The sequence below is a fragment of the Herpailurus yagouaroundi genome, unplaced genomic scaffold (genome assembly GCF_014898765.1).
Source record: "Herpailurus yagouaroundi ecotype Mexico unplaced genomic scaffold, PumYag 250, whole genome shotgun sequence".
Lineage (NCBI taxonomy): Eukaryota > Metazoa > Chordata > Mammalia > Carnivora > Felidae > Herpailurus > Herpailurus yagouaroundi.
In genome coordinates, this window is record NW_024412467.1 from 15494848 (window position 1) to 15510267 (window position 15420).

The window sequence follows — 15420 nt, forward strand, 5'->3', positions numbered from 1 at the left end:
AGCTAAGGGACAGTAGACCTATAATGCTGCTACTTTTTACATTTCCTTGGGCTCAAACTTTCTCTTTAACAAGAAAAATAAGGCAGTTTTTCACTGTCTAAAGAAAAACAATACAAAATTACATACTTGTTCAACTAGATTCAAACTGAGCATACTTCCTGCAAACCTGGTCTCTTTCCAAACACAGGATGCAAAAAATCATTTAATCCTCTTCTTGTGAAAACTGCAGTTGCCAAGAAACAACCAACTGTTAAGAGTTCATTAACACTAGAGCACAACAGGATTTTTTTTTTTAGTTTTGCTTTTAAATTATTGATCAAAAAGCTTTTTACACTTGAGCTGTGTGTTGATTTATTCATTCATTCAACAAATATTTATGGAGTGCCTGGCTTTGTTTGGTTTGCTGAAGAAAAAACAGTTTTTTTGGTGGGGGGGGTGGGTAGTAAGGTGGACATGCTTTGCTAAAAAGCAGGATACAGCAGAGAAAAATCAGCCATGTTAGAAATATGAGAGTCTCATATTTCTGCTCAATTACCCCTCCCCGCCCCCCCCACTTTCTCACTGTGGCAGGCAGCAAGTCTTAACTTTCAGGACTACAGAGGTACATGTGCATATTCCCAGAGGACTTTTTGTCTCCTTTGCACGTAGAAGCTGAGAGTGGGCTACTTCCCCCTGGACACTGGCCAATTGTCTGTCCTGGTATAAATTTGCTTCACCTGCTTCACGGGAATAAGACAGGTGAAATATGAGGAGTTGGCCTTTGGGGCTTTTAAAGAGCGAAACAGCATTTGTGAACCCTTCCTTGTCGCTGTCATCAACAAAGCCCCTGAGTGTCCATCTTCTCTGGAGCTTTGCTCCTGGTCCTCTGTCCCCAGCTCCTGCCACGCTGCTGGGGGATTCAGACACGCGTCATTAACTTCTCCCTTCCCCAGCCTCTGTAACCACCTTATTATAAACGTCTAACTTCTGCTTTCTTTTCCAGCGATGGCTTTATCGCTCACCCATTTATAGCCAACATTCTGATTTTCCTTTTACAAAATCCAGCTCTAAAGAGAAGGAACAAAACACTGATGAAAGTTTTACAGAAAGAATCCTCAACAGATAGGTTTTATTTGAAGGCTAAGCTGCTCTAACAGTTAGGAATTGTGTCTAACTTCATACAGTAACCTAAATCAGCCGTGGATTAAACAAGACATTTATCTCGTATGTAAAAGAAATCTGGAGGGAGGCAATCTAGTGCTGGTACAAGGAGTCCTCAGTCATGAGGCACCCAGACACATTCTCTCTTTCAGATCCTATATTCCGGTGTATGGCTTCCCCTTTTATGTCACCTCATAGGCCAAAATAGGTGCAGCGTTTGGGTTCCAGCCATCATATCTCTAATCCTAGCACTAGGTCCGGAGAAAGGGTGGAGTACCACACGCCTCCTTCCAGTTAAGCAAACACCCTTGGCCCACACAGCTGTCCTCAATCCTCTTATAATAGTTCTATTTACATCTTATTAGCCAGACTTTGGCCGCTCGGCCACATCTACCTACGCTTGGGGAACTAGGAAATGTCTTTTAGTGAAGCCTATCTCTGCCCCCCCCCCCCAAAAAATCAGGGTGCTGTTATTCCCCCCTAAATTTTTATTTAACGTTTATTCATTTTTGAGAGACAGGGAGACACAGAATCCGAAGCAGGCTCTAGGCTGTGAGCGGTCAGCACAGAGCTTGATGCGGGGCTCGAACCCACGAACCATGAGATCATGACCTGAGCCGAAGTCGGACGCTTAACTGACTGAGCCCCCCAGGTGCCCCTGAGATTTGTTATTAAGGAAGAAAAGGAAACTGAATAGTGGCTGGCACCCAGCAAGTTGAGGCAGAGCTGCTAATCACTCTCCCAGGAAGCATGGGGACATCTGGAGTGTAGGCCCCACTCTATCACCCTGCTTTGCACAAGTAGCTGTTCAGTAAATAATGGGTGAATAACTGAATGATTTGAATTCATGATTATTATTTTTTACAACACCGGCAAATATAGACTACATCAAGCACTTATTAACAAGCTGCAGGGAAATGGCCAGACCCGAAGTGCCCCTATTTGGACTCAAAAGTTACCTTCTCACATTTGGACACTGTGTAGGCTGGCTACTTAGGCAGAATCTGAGTGAGGCTCTAATGCAAACCTATGGAATCAGAACCTACGTTTTAAACAACGTGCTGAGGTGATTCATATGCACGTTGAAATTTGGGAAGGCATGCTGTATTTGGTGTTTTTAAATAATTTTGAGCCACAGTATTATTTCTTTAAAATGTTTTCCTGTACCCACATTAAGAGGGTAGGTTAGTGTGTGTGTGTGTGCGCGCGCGTGCGCTCACGTGTTCCTTCTAGGACTTCTTTCCACCGGTTGGTCGGGGTTATGATTTCAACCTGCAGGAGCTATTTAAAAAAAAAAAAAGTCCACTAATTGCTGCTTCCAATAGTTAGCAGATAAGTGAACTGAGGAGGGAAACATCAACGTGTGGTACTTCTTTTACGGTTTTCGTTGTTACAAATGACTCAATAATTGTAGAGGGTGGGATGGAGACTTCAGTGGGTTTCACAGTTGCTCAACACGCACTCCTCTGTGCCCCCGCTGGCTTTCGGCTGCCTTCCCCTGGGCCTGGAGCTGGGAGAGGCCGCTGGCAAGCTTAGAGCCAGCTGCTAGCGTGCAGAAGGTCCCCCCAGGTGACCCCTATAGACTCCTACCCCACCCATGCCTTAACCCCATTGTAACAAAAGTCAAGCAATTCATCACCCAGCAGGAACTGCTCCTATGTTAATTGCTCTCTCTGGCAGTCGGAAGAGAGATTTGCTGGGTGAGAGGCTTTAGCCCCCAGAGCTGGAGTTATTGCCTCCCGAATAAAAACTGTGGATACCTGGTCTCTTTTTGCGAAGTTTCTGGATAAATGGCTGGGCAGGAGAGTTTTGCAGGCTGTGGCATAGCTCAACCAAGTACTTATTACTGGCACTGGCAAAGGTGAGCTGGTCTGTCCTACTCCCAGTGAAAATGAAGGGTGTCCATGCTCTGTTTCTTCCGTGCTTTTTGGCAATTTCCAAACCATCGCTTTGGAAATTGGTGTCCTTAAACAGTTAACGCAGAAATCATCTTTACCTGAGCCTCCTGGGAAAGAAGAGTTTTGAGTGATTCTGCCTTGCTTGGTGATGTCATTCTTGTCTCCCCTCTGCTCATTAGGGGGAAGCCCGTGTTCCAGCCCTGCCTGGGTTACCAATTGGGCAGCTGGTTTGAGCAGCAGCACAGCGGTTACTCCCTCTCTGGCTATGACTACGGCTGTGCAGAGAGAGATGGACACAACCTTTCTGTGCGTGAGACCTCCGGACACCCAGCTGCAAGTCTGGTCACACCTAAGGTACCCCTCCCTGAAATGAATCCTGTGTCATCCGTGAGCCCAGCATGGAGGTATCTTTTTCCTACCTTCACACCTCCGGATGCTCTCATTCAAATTCCCACAGCCATGGCTTTTGCTCCCCATTTTAATGCCAGAGAGGAAAAGCAGATGATTTGCCCACAATTTAAGTCATCACTGTCTTCCAAAAAGAAAATTATAGGCTGATGAAGTCCGTGCTTAAATTCTTACTGCTAAATTTTAGATTACCACTCATTTGATTTTACTCTTTTTAGAAAAAAAAATGTTTATTTTTGAGAGAAAGAGAAGAGAAACAGAGTGTGAGTTGGGGGAGGGGCAGAGAGAGAGGGAGACACAGAATCTGAAGCAGGCTCCAGGCTCTGAGCTGTCGGCACAGAGCCGGATGTGTGGCTCGAACTCATGAACTGCGAGACCATGAGCTGAGCCAAAGTCAGAGGCTTAACCCACCGAGCCACCCAGGTGCCCCTTGATTTTACTCTTAAACACTTAAAATAGGACTAGAGGTAGTTTTTTGTTTTGTAATAGCAGAAAACATGAACATCCTTTTAAGAGCTGTTCCAAGGGCATCTGTGTGGCTCAGTCGGTTAAACGCCTGACTTCGGTTCAGGTCATGGTCTCACAGCTCGCGAATTAGGGCTCTGTGCTGACAGCTCCGTGCCTGGGGCCTGCTTCAGATTCTCTCTCTCTCTCTCTCTCTCTCTCTCTCTCTCTCTCTCTCTGCCCTTTCCCCACTCATACTCTGCCTCTCTCTCTCTCAAGATTAAATAAGCATTTTTTAAAAATTGAAAAGAACTGTTCTAATGTTTTGGTTACTAATGCGAGCTATTTCTGAAATTGCACAGATTTCTGTGTTAGAATAAGAGAAAGCTTCCCCCGTCCTTGTCCCTTTCCTCTTCCCCATTTCCTCCCCAGTTAGAAGAAAGCCCTGTTCAAGGACACCCATGTCCTCTAGATTTTTCCCTTCTACTCTTGCTAAATCAGGGTGATTGGGCTTTATTTCTGTTTGCGGAGAATTGAACAAGAATGAACTTGTGTAGTACATACTGGTTTCCTCCTTGCTTCTGCTGGCAGGTGGCATTAGCAGATGTTCCCCTTTAATTTTTTTTTTTTTTGAATGTTTATTTTTGAGAGAGAAAGAGCATGCACGCACGCACAAGTGCACAAATGCGCGCAAGCAGGGGAGGAACAAAGAGAGAGGGACAGAGGCGCACTGACAGCACAGAGCCCGGTGAGGGTCTCGAACTCAAGAACCATGAGATTGTGACGTGAGTGGAAGTCAAGACTCAGACATTTAACCAACTGAGACTCCCAGCCTCCCCGAGATGTCCCCCCTTTGAAAGAGCTTCTTTAAAAGTTGCCCATTTGGACGAGCTGTGATATTAGCTCATCCCTTGGGGGCTAACATTTTAAATGTTCTTAGCACTTCAACAAATGTTTACCGATCTCCAAGCATTTGTCAGAGTGTTCTTTGCCTAAGGATAGATTGCCGGAAGTAGAAGGTCGGGATTGAAGGATGTAACATTGAAAATTTCAGATCGCGAATTACTCACCAAAAAGCCTGCCTACGTTTACACTTCTCATTGCTGTTGTGAGTGTGCTTGCCTCTCCGTGTGCAATTTATCAACGTGACAGGTGTGGAAGGCGTCTGCCTTCCATTGAGGGCAAATACCTTTTAAGCTGTTGCCTGATGATACCTGCGTTCTGTGACCTCATCAATGTTCTTTGTCTACCTCTCTTTCTGTTAGTTATACCCCCTTTTATCTGACTGTGCAGATGCTTGCCTATTATGGAAATTAGCACTGAGCAGTCAAAGTGTTAGTGTTCTCTCCAGTTTGCTTCCTAGTGTTCCTCATGGGATGGCCTGTACCTTAAACCCAGAGTTGGATTTAATATTTCAACACTCAGTTTTTAGAACTTACATTTGCTTGGTATCTTCTTTTTTTTTTTTTTCCCCAAACTTTCATTTTCAATTTTTCAAGTCTGTTTTAGGCGTGCCTTCTTCCATATAAAATATCTTGTTATATTTCTTGTTTTCTTTTTTTTCTTTTTAAACCCAGATCGGGTTTTACCCTGTTAGCAGATGTTTGATGTTGCATCACTTAAAAAAGAAAATTTTGCTATATTACCTGAGGTTTTAGCACATTTTTTTCTTCTACCCCTTCTCTTTTTCACTAGTTTGGGAGATAGTCTCTGTGTCTTCCTGTGGTTACCCTTATCTTTAAATAGAGAAGTATAGGTTCGACTGCATTACCAACTTCAAAAATGAAAGTATTTCTTGATTTCTGCCCACTCATGAGAAAACAAAATTAACACCAAAGAAAGAAAAGATAGGAAGAAACAACACCACCAAAGGAACAAAGAAACGTAAATAAATAAAAACATTTTTAATGTTTATTTATGTGTTTTGAGAGACAGAAATCAGGCAAGCGGAAGAGGGGCAGAGAGAGAGGGACAGAGAGAATCCCAGGCAGGCGCTGTGCTGTTAACACAGAGCTCGACTCGGGGCTCAAATCCCCGAACCCGGAGATCATGACCCAAGCTGAAGTCAAGAGTCGGATGCTTAACCCACTGAGCCACCCGGGTGCCCCCTAAATAAATAAAATTTTTAAAAGAAATTAACCATTTTTGTCTCCTTGTCCCCTGACCCTTTCTTCTCATTTTTGTTGACACCTGCTGGGATTTTCATCCCACTCTCCTGTGAAATTATTACCGTAACATGCAGTTTCTTTCTCTTTCTTTCTTTTCTCTCTTCCCTCCTTCCTTTCTTTTTTTTTTTTTTAATTTTTTTTTCAACGTTTTTATTTATTTTTGGGACAGAGAGAGACAGAGCATGAATGGGGGAGGGGCAGAGAGAGAGGGAGACACAGAATCGGAAACAGGCTCCAGGCTCTGAGCCATCAGCCCAGAGCCCGACACGGGGCTCGAACTCCCGGACCGCGAGATCGTGACCTGGCTGAAGTCGGACGCCCAACCGACTGCGCCACCCAGGCGCCCCCCTCCTTCCTTTCTTAACACGCAGTGTCAAGAATTAGAAATCTATCCACTATCCGTGGCTGTGGTTAGCACACTTGTGCCACCTGCCTGCTTTCCTGGTGGGAGTCCCCAGTCATGAAGCTGTTCAGCAGTATTCACAACGGTGAGGCTTTGCCGTGGGCCTCTGTCACTCCCGAGTGCCCTCGCTTTATTCTTGCCTCAGAAAGGATGACCTCTGCCAGATGTCCCAGCTCTATTGCCCATTTCCCCCTCTGGGGCACGCTGGTGTTCTTAACGCTTGTGTCTCCAGGGTAAGAGGTTAGCCTCCCGAGAGCCCTGCGCGTTTTGACATTGTGTCTTTAGATCAGAGGGAGTGGATGTGTTCAAAATGATTCTCAGGTCTTTGGGCTCCTCCAGCGCAATGGTCCCACACTCCCACCAGCAGACTTAGCACCCTGCTAGCAGAACACTAGCAAAACCACTAGCGAAATTTAGTAGATGTGCCCTTCTTCAAGAACAGCAGGTACTGCCCAGGTGACCCTCACACCAGAGAGAATGCTCTGTCTCCATAGAGCACCTGCTCCCTGCATCCCGGTCAGGTGAGATCCACAGTTACCTGAGCACACGTTGCAAAGGAGGAAATGCGAGGTTACTCGGGCATTGTGTTACGAGAAAGGCCTCCTTTAAGCCCTGATTCTGGCTGTCTTAGCTGTTTCTAAATAGGAAAAAATACACCAATGGTGAGATTGAACTTATGGTAACTACATAACTTATTTTCCAAACCAGGACCTATTTCAGAGTGAAAGGGAGGGATGCTTTCTGACAGATTGAAAAGAAGAGACAGCGGCTCTTTGGTTTTCAGTATAAACTTGTTCTTCTTAGCAAGGGAGGCTTCATGAAGTTCATTGGGTCCCAGGAGCTACCTGGGCTATTCCTGGATGGCTTGGTTCCTCGGAACAGCTGTACATCTTTAACAGAAACACTTCCCAACAGGTGCCTATGGAGAGGAGTCATAGAAACTTACCCTGTCCCAGGAGAGCCAATAGGGTCTGGGTTAACCAAACAAGATTTATTTGGGGAGTGCTTCTCGAATTTACTTCTCTCATTGACTGGTTAGCTCTTCTGTAGTCTCTGTTATCTGCTTAAGCACCTATTGTCCCGGTCCTTAGCTGAGCTGTGGGGTCCAGGTGTGATTAGAAGGCCCTAGAGAGAATATGCTCGTGAAGATTTTACAAGTCGTCATCTGGAAATAGGGGCAGAGGTCCAGACAGAGAGTTGGGCATTTAGTGCAGGGACCGCGGAGTCTGGATGCCAGGGTCCCTGGTGTCTAGTTCCTAGCCCAGGCCCTAGGATGCCAGTTAGTTCCAGAAGCTTCAGGGAGGCCAGAGGCCTTGGTTAGGCATGCTCCTCCTTTGTGACTTTTCATCTGTTGACTCAGATTACCTATTTCATAACTGTGGTCATTATTAAAGATTCTTCAAATCAAAGTTCAAAACAAATTTGATCTAAAGGGAGTTCAGTGTCTTAGATATTATTTTTGACAGTGAGTGTTTTCTTTAAAAGCGTGTGTTGATAGTAAATCTTTATTTTTTTTTTCTTAACATACTGATTTCCTTGTAGGAAAGCACGGCTCTGGCAGAAAAGCAAGACGAAAACCCACTGGAAGGTAACGTAAACCCTGTGTTGCCATGGTTGAAAACAAAACGAATCCATTCCCAAGGTTACTCATTACTCAACTGGCTCGAAACCGAGAGATTCTACTGGAAAATTCCTACGTAGGTTGCGTAAGCCATTTTCTTCAGCAGTTCATCTGGTTTTTGGAAATTGTTTCTGTGGGCAGCTTGAGCTAAGCCACCTGTTTGGGTCTTTCTGAAGGACTAGGAAATGGGGACATTTCCAAACAATAAAAAGACAATAAATTGTTTTTAAGATCAGTTTCCTCCATAAATTTAAACGTTGGGATTAGTAATGCTTTAATTTTGATTTTTAAGGGGAGAAGTAGGAGGTGATCACTGTGACTTTGGCTTCCTAACTTCCCTCAGGGTTATTGGTTCCTGGGGGACCTCACAGGCCCAGTCTGTAGGTTTAGGCAGTGCTCCTTGTAGTTCCTGATCTATTTTGAAAGAAAGAAAGTGCATGGGCACGAAATGCCCAGAGCAGGACCCTATTATTAATCAAGGAAGGGGAGAAAATGTGTGGCTTGTTTTACTTAAGTTACAGGCAAGAAAAATGGAAGAGACCCTCAGAGAGAACACCTTTGCCAGTTTCTTACCACCTGCCTGTGTTATCACATGGCCATCTGGTGGTTTCCTCCACCCCCAGGGGACCCCCAGCAGACCAACCCCCCCCCCCCCCCCCACTGCCTCGTGACTGCATCAAAGGTGAGAACAGCTGTCTTTGTAGTCCCAGAGACTAATACAAAGTCAGCAAGTCAACAGGTGCTCAGTGTTCAAATGAAATTGATGTTTAAAAGAAACCTTGAAATGCTACGGGGGAGTTCTAGTTTTATCCAAATACATTTGATTGAAATGTGAATAAAAGGTACGCATTCCATCTCTCAGGGGAATTTCATTCTGGTTAAAGCCTGAATCCATTCTCCCTGCCTTCTCCAGTCCTGCGGACGGTATAAAAATTACAGAGAAAGACCCACAATAAGTGTGCTTTCTGGATGCAGACCGTCTGGGTTCAGATCTCCCTGACAAGCTCTGTAATTCCAGGCAAATTCCCCTCTAGGACATCAGGGCCCCATCTGTGGAATGGGATGTGAAAACGAACCTCCTACAAAGTGTGACAATAGCTCTAAACTGTTTTTAAGTGTCTTAACTTCATCTGGCAGATAATAGCAATTTTGGTGGTTAGTATAAGCTCTTCGTAGAGTGGGGGGGAGTTCTGTCCAGGGCAAATGTGATTTAAACACAAATCCAACCACATAGAGAGTTTTAAATTTTCTAGTAGGCAAATTAAAAAAAAACCACTAAAAAGGAACATGAAATTAATTTCAATGCTTGAAATATTTCAGGTATATTAGGTTACATTTAAACATGTAATTAATATAAAAATAAGTGGAATTTAAAAAATCTTTTTTTAATTAATTTATTTTTTTACATTTGTTTATTTTTGAGAGACAGAGGGAGACAGAGCACAAGTGGGGGAGGGGCAGAGAGAGAAGGAGACACAGAATCCAAAGGAGGCTCCAGGCTCTGAGCTGTCGGCACAGAGCCTGATGCAGGGCTCGAACTCACGGACTGTGAGATTATGACCTGAGCCAAAGTCGGATGCTCAACCAACTGAGCCACCCAGGCACCCCAGGAATTTAAAAAGCTTAATACCAAGTTTTTGCAATGCAGTACATATTTACATCACCTCTCTGATAAGGACTAACCTCATTTCCAGTGCTCAATAACCACATGTGGATAGGGGCTGCTGGATTAGCTTGGTCTAGAGGTCCACCAGGCTTAGGGAAGATGTATTTGTTTGTCTTTTATGGGCTTCTTCTACCACTAGGGTCAATGTCACTGGAAGGGCCTAAATCGTTAATCTGGGGTTCATAGCTGACCATACTGTGTCTGTTTCTAGGCCACAGGTTAGAGGACAGGCAGTACTTATATGGGTGTGGTCCTGACACCTTTCCTGTGACCAGGAACCTAAGTCAGGAGCCTTTTCACAAACACCTGCCCATAACGGTGAAGGAAAGAACCCTGGGGCATGACCTTAAGAAAGAGAATTTCAGAAAGCTCAGAAAAAAAAAAAAAAATCTAATTTTATGACCAGATGCTCTCAAAGGAAAGATAAAAAGGGAGGGGAAGCTCTAAACAATAAAAATCAGACAACACAGTCACAAATGACTCCAGGGAAGAAAAGTGGGAAGTAGCTCATGAAACTTATATGATGCTTTAGGCCTATGATGACGGTTGATAATCTTGGTTCTAAAAAAATCACAGAAGGATGTTAGTCAGCTCAGGCTGCTGTAACAAAATACCACAGATGGGGTGGCTTGAATAACATTTATTTTTCATAGTTCTGGACACTGAGAAGTCCAATATCAAGGTACTAGCTGCTTCAGTGCCTGGTGAGGGCTCTCTTCCTGGCTTGCAGACGGCCACCTTCCTTCTCATTATGTCCTCATATGGTGGGGGAAACATAGAACACCATCACTGGTGTCCTTTCTTATAAGGGCACTAATCCCATCAGACTAGGGCCCGACCCTTATGACCTCATCCAGCCCTGATTGTCTCCCAAAGGCCTCATCTCCAAAATACCATCGCATTGGAAGTAAGTGTCTCAAAGAATTTTAGGGGGCACAAATATTTAGTCCAGGACAGTCATACAAATACAAATGAATAGTGTGGTCCCTTATGAGTATTAGGAAGTAAAAATTATGGTCCTGAATGAGCTAAGGCTTGCAAACATTACAGAGGAACACAGCAAGGGCTGCTTCAATTACATTCAGTACAAGGAGAGGAAAAAACGGATGGCATTCAGCACCTTGGAAACCTGACAACTTGGAATGAATCTCTAGGTCTGAGGCTTTCATGGTAACTTAACACCGCCTCACCATAGGGTTCCAGGTTTCAGAGAAGGAAGCCTGTGCCCCCCTCTGTTTTTTTGTTTTTGTTTTTTGTTTTTTATTTTTTTTTCAACGTTTATTTATTTTTGGGACAGAGAGAGACAGAGCATGAACGGGGGAGGGGCAGAGAGAGAGGGAGACACAGAATCAGAAACAGGCTCCAGGCTCTGAGCCATCAGCGCAGAGCCCGACGCGGGGCTCGAACTCACGGACCGCGAGATCGTGACCTGGCTGAAGTCGGACGCTTAACCGACTGCGCCACCCAGGCGCCCCCCCCTCTGTTTCTGAATGGGCTGCTATAAACAATTTATTCACTTATGTCAATCTGTTAATTAAGCAAATAAAGCAACATGTTTATTGTTTCAAAGCCCCGTTCTGCAGATTTAGTCCTGGCTCGCTGGTGTCCTGTCCACCCAGGTGCTCGTGCTGGAAACTTAGGGCGCATCCTTGACCCTCCCTTTCTCTTTTGCCCCAAATTGAACCCATTTCCAAATACTGTCCATCCATCTCCAAAACATCTCTTTATCCGTCCATTTTCTCCATCTCTTCCAGCACAGGGATGCTGGTTGAGCCTGGTCATGCTACTTCCCCAGCTCCCATTTGTATTTTCAACTCTTCTTGAAAGGAAACGTGCAGTTTAAAAACTCTAATGTGAAACGTCTGCAATATTTTCCTGCTGATGTTTTTATGAAACTCTCATTTCAAGCCATTTCTAATATGTGTCCTGTAACACTTTTTTTTTTCTTCCATCTGCGTTATTGGCTCCTGCAGATCCAGATCTTCATTTGAATATTGAAGAACTGAACAAGGAGTTTATGGTGAAAAGTGAGGAACTCTATGACTCTCTCATGAGTTGCCACTGGCAGCCTTTGGATACGGTTCATTCTAAAATCCCAGATGAGACCCCCAAAGAAGCATGATGCTCATTAAGCTACCCAACTGTCAGATCAATTGCATCTTGTTTTGTTGGGGTTGTTGTTTGTTTGCTTGCTTTTGTTTTTGTTTTGCTAAGACAAAAAGAATTCTGCAGGAATGTACTCTATGCTATATGTAAATACAAATCTCCAGGACTTAAACGTGACTGACATGATAGAATGTAATGTAAATAAACTTTACCAGCATATCCATTTCTGGAAGTGTGTTATATTAAATAAGTGCCAGAAGAGGTCACATAACTATAATGGTAGAGTAAGCTGCACTGTTAGACATTTGAAAATAGGTTTGGAGCCCCTGGGTGGCTCAGTTAGGAAACTGACCCTTGAATTCAGCTTAGGTCACAGTTCACGAGTTCGAGTCCCACATTGGGCTCTGCACTGGCAGCATGGAGCCTGCTTAGGATTCTCTCTTCCCTCTCTTACTCTCTCTCTCCCAAAATAAATAAACTTTTTTTTTTAATGACATTTGAAAATAGGTTTAATAAGAGGTGAGCCTCTGGTTGGGGCATTAGTGGATAGATGTGTAAATGGGTAAAGAGTGTGGAATCACATAATCTGGCTTGATGGCAATTGATGGCCAGAAGTTAGCAGGAGAATGATTATGCTTGAAAATCTGGGGGCCGCTCTGTAATTGAAGCTCAGTTTGGGGGGGCAATATATATTATGACATGCAGAAGTTGGTGACATTTGATTCAGAAGATCTAGATTTAGAAGAAGATAAGTGAGTGAAAGATAAAGCGAAAGCATCAGCATAAATGCATATGGTGAACAGTCTCCCGTCCTGTGGCTGGAATAGTCCAGACTGCCACTGCTTTCCTTCTGGTGGTCACTATTAATCCTGTGAAACGATAAACATCCAGCCCAAGCACGAGGATGTCTTTACACTCTCTAATACCAAGTGGAACGAGGGTAACTTGGGAGGTAGCAAATGCTGAGAAAGCAAGAACGGCCTGATACCTCCTTTGGAGATGAGCAGATTCTTCCGAATTTTCAAATTAGCAATGATGGGGACAGAGTGTAGTGTGAGCAGCAAAGGACCCCTCTCGTGATTGTAACCAGACAGTGGCAAAGGGAGTGTGAAAAGCAACGATTGCTGCCAATTGGAACAAATTCCAACCTCAAAAAGGGGCAGGAGCTCTAATTCTAAAAGAGAGAGAGAGGAACAAAAAGCTCTTCACAGAGCATCAACACTGTTTACATAAATACCAGAGGTTGGTGTAGTTAGCTGCCTCTACTAAAGTTCTGGGTAAACAGTGATCATCAGTCACTGGTTGGTGTAGTCAGACCTGTTCAGTCCTTCTGCTGAGGGTTAACAGTCAGTCATCTAACTGGTTGTGATAACCCCCATTGGGCCTATTTTGTGGATCAGTGTGGGCCATAGGTAATCAACAGTGGACTTTGCAGTTCTGTTTGTGGTTATTGTGTCCAAGCAGATGAGCCCCTGAGAGCAAGGGTAGGCAATATTTCCGTGCTGCAAGTAGAGAGATAAGAAAACCGAAGATGGAAACTTGTGCTCCATTCTTAGAGATGACTGCTTGGAAAAATGTCTTAATTTCTGGTGCTGCTATGTTTTGCTCTAGGAAGAACAAGAAAACCAAGGGGCCGGTGGGATGGAATCCCCAGTGTCTGATGAGGCAAGGTTAGGATTGTGTGGACCTACGGACCCTTGCCTCTCATTAAGTAGCCTTCATGGAGATGGGGACTGGGAAGATTAGGCTCCTTCTTGTGGTGCAAGAGGGAGGAGGTGCTGAGAGCTGACTAGGGGGTGGGCATCTGGCAGTATACACTGATCGTTGTGGGGTGCTTTGAGACCCAATGGAATGCTTCGGCTTTCCCTGAGTGAACTCCGTTAGGGTTTCAGCAGCAGAAGCCACAGCCCAGCAGGAGTCCCGTAGTTACCGAGATGTGATCTGTCTTCAGAACCCGAGGGAGAGGGGATGTGGCTGGCCTCACTACCTCCTTTCTCCACTGTACCTTCTATAAACAGGCTTCTGACTCAATAATCTGCATGTTGCACAGTCGGCACTTGGTTTTGTCAGTCAACTTATCTTTTCTAGGAAATCTTTTTCTGACTCAAATCTTGGGATTCTGGTGACGTCTTTCCTGTCCTTGGTGACTCTTCCTTTTGATCACAACTGATGAGTGTTCTATCCCTGGGCTCCAGTGCAGCCTAAGCCACAGTACCTGCCTCAGCTGATTGGCCAGAGTGATCTCACGACCCTGTTCAATCCATCAGATCTTTCCTCAAATTTCTGAAGACACTCAGTCCTTCTCTGGTGGTGAAGCTAGGAGAGATGGGGCCCAGGAGCTGCTGTAGCAATGTCTCCTACTGTGGGATATGGTGAGTTTACAGAGAGAAGCAGATAGAAGGGCTAGCAGGAGAGAGTCAGGTGCTGTGTATTCTCTCACTTTTCTTTTTTGCACACTATTGTTTTCAGGAATCCCTACATTTCCGATGCAATTCCCTTGTTGGTTCAGCTTCCTTCATTGCAACCCAAAGTGTCTGAATTTAATCAAGTTCTTAATTTGGTCATCCCATGTGGGCAGGTTAGAAAGACTTGGGTGGCGCTCTCTATTTCCATTCTGCTAGTTAACAACCTCCCAGGACACATGCTCTGTCTACATTTTTCTCAGGGTGTGTTCATCCACTTCCTGTACCAGAAGCCCACACATATGTTTGCAGCACAGACCTTTCTTTTGAGCTTCACGTTAAGTGCATCTTACTGCTTACTTGATTACTCACCTTGTGTGCCGACAGGCGTGCTGAAATGACCAGATGTGTAAAGGATTGTTCTTTTACCCATGTTAAGAAACGTCACATTCAATCAAACGGTGCTTACACTCATGCACTTCCCATGGAGGGATTTAGACATGGGAGAGGGGAGATGGATGGCTTCATGAATTTACTGCTGTTACTGGAGGGTAAGTTTCGGGCTTTCAGCTCTAGAGAAAGGTAGAGACTGGGGTTACGGGGTGGCAAAGCTCCCACCTGCTCTAGTGAAGATCTGGCCCAGGTTGGGGGGGTGGGAACTGACCTCTCTGCAGTGGCTGCCCTCACAGGTGCTGGAACAGAACACTTTTTGCAGCAGGTTTAATTTTCTTCTTTTTGGGGGGGGGGGGTGGTGGTAAAATACACATAACATAAAATTTACTGTCATACCCATTTTTAACTGTGCAATTAGGTGATATTAAGTACATTCACCTTGACACACTACCATTACCACCATTGGTCTCCAGAACTCTTTGCAACCTGCAAAACTTAAAACTCAGTACGTCAATACTACGTCCACAATTCTTGCTTCTCCACTCCTGGCAACCACCATTCTACTTTGTGTCTCTATGGATTTGCCTATTCTGGCTATTTCATATAAATGGAATCATATAATATGTGACCTTTTGTATCTGGCTTATTTTCCTTAGCATAATGCCCTCGAGGTTCATCCACGTTGTTGCAAATGGCAAGATCTCATCCTTTTTTATGGCTGTGCAATATTCCATTGTGCGTATACACCACAGTTTGTTTCTCCCTTCATCC

General features: G+C 44.6%; 1 protein-coding gene across 1 annotated transcript; it reads left to right on the plus strand.

Moving 5' to 3' along the window:
• The first annotated feature begins 2832 nt into the window (after positions 1 to 2832).
• On the plus strand, positions 2833 to 12077 carry CUNH6orf52 (chromosome unknown C6orf52 homolog). Its single transcript, XM_040460295.1, has 4 exons — positions 2833 to 3001; positions 3218 to 3392; positions 8004 to 8049; positions 11722 to 12077. Exons 1-4 carry the CDS (start codon positions 2931 to 2933, stop codon positions 11868 to 11870), a joined length of 441 nt encoding a protein of 146 aa, XP_040316229.1. The 5' UTR covers positions 2833 to 2930; the 3' UTR covers positions 11871 to 12077.
• Positions 12078 to 15420: the final 3343 nt, after the last annotated feature.

Excerpts from the sequence above, each read along its gene's own strand:
- CUNH6orf52 (XM_040460295.1), top strand. The coding sequence starts at position 2,931 with ATGGCTGGGCAGGAGAGTTTTGCAGGCTGTGGCATAGCTCAACCAAGT. Across the intron at positions 3,002-3,217 it reads TATTACTGGCACTGGCAAAG|GGGGAAGCCCGTGTTCCAGC; the intron begins GTGAGCTGGTCT and ends TCTGCTCATTAG. Across the intron at positions 3,393-8,003 it reads CAAGTCTGGTCACACCTAAG|GAAAGCACGGCTCTGGCAGA; the intron begins GTACCCCTCCCT and ends ATTTCCTTGTAG.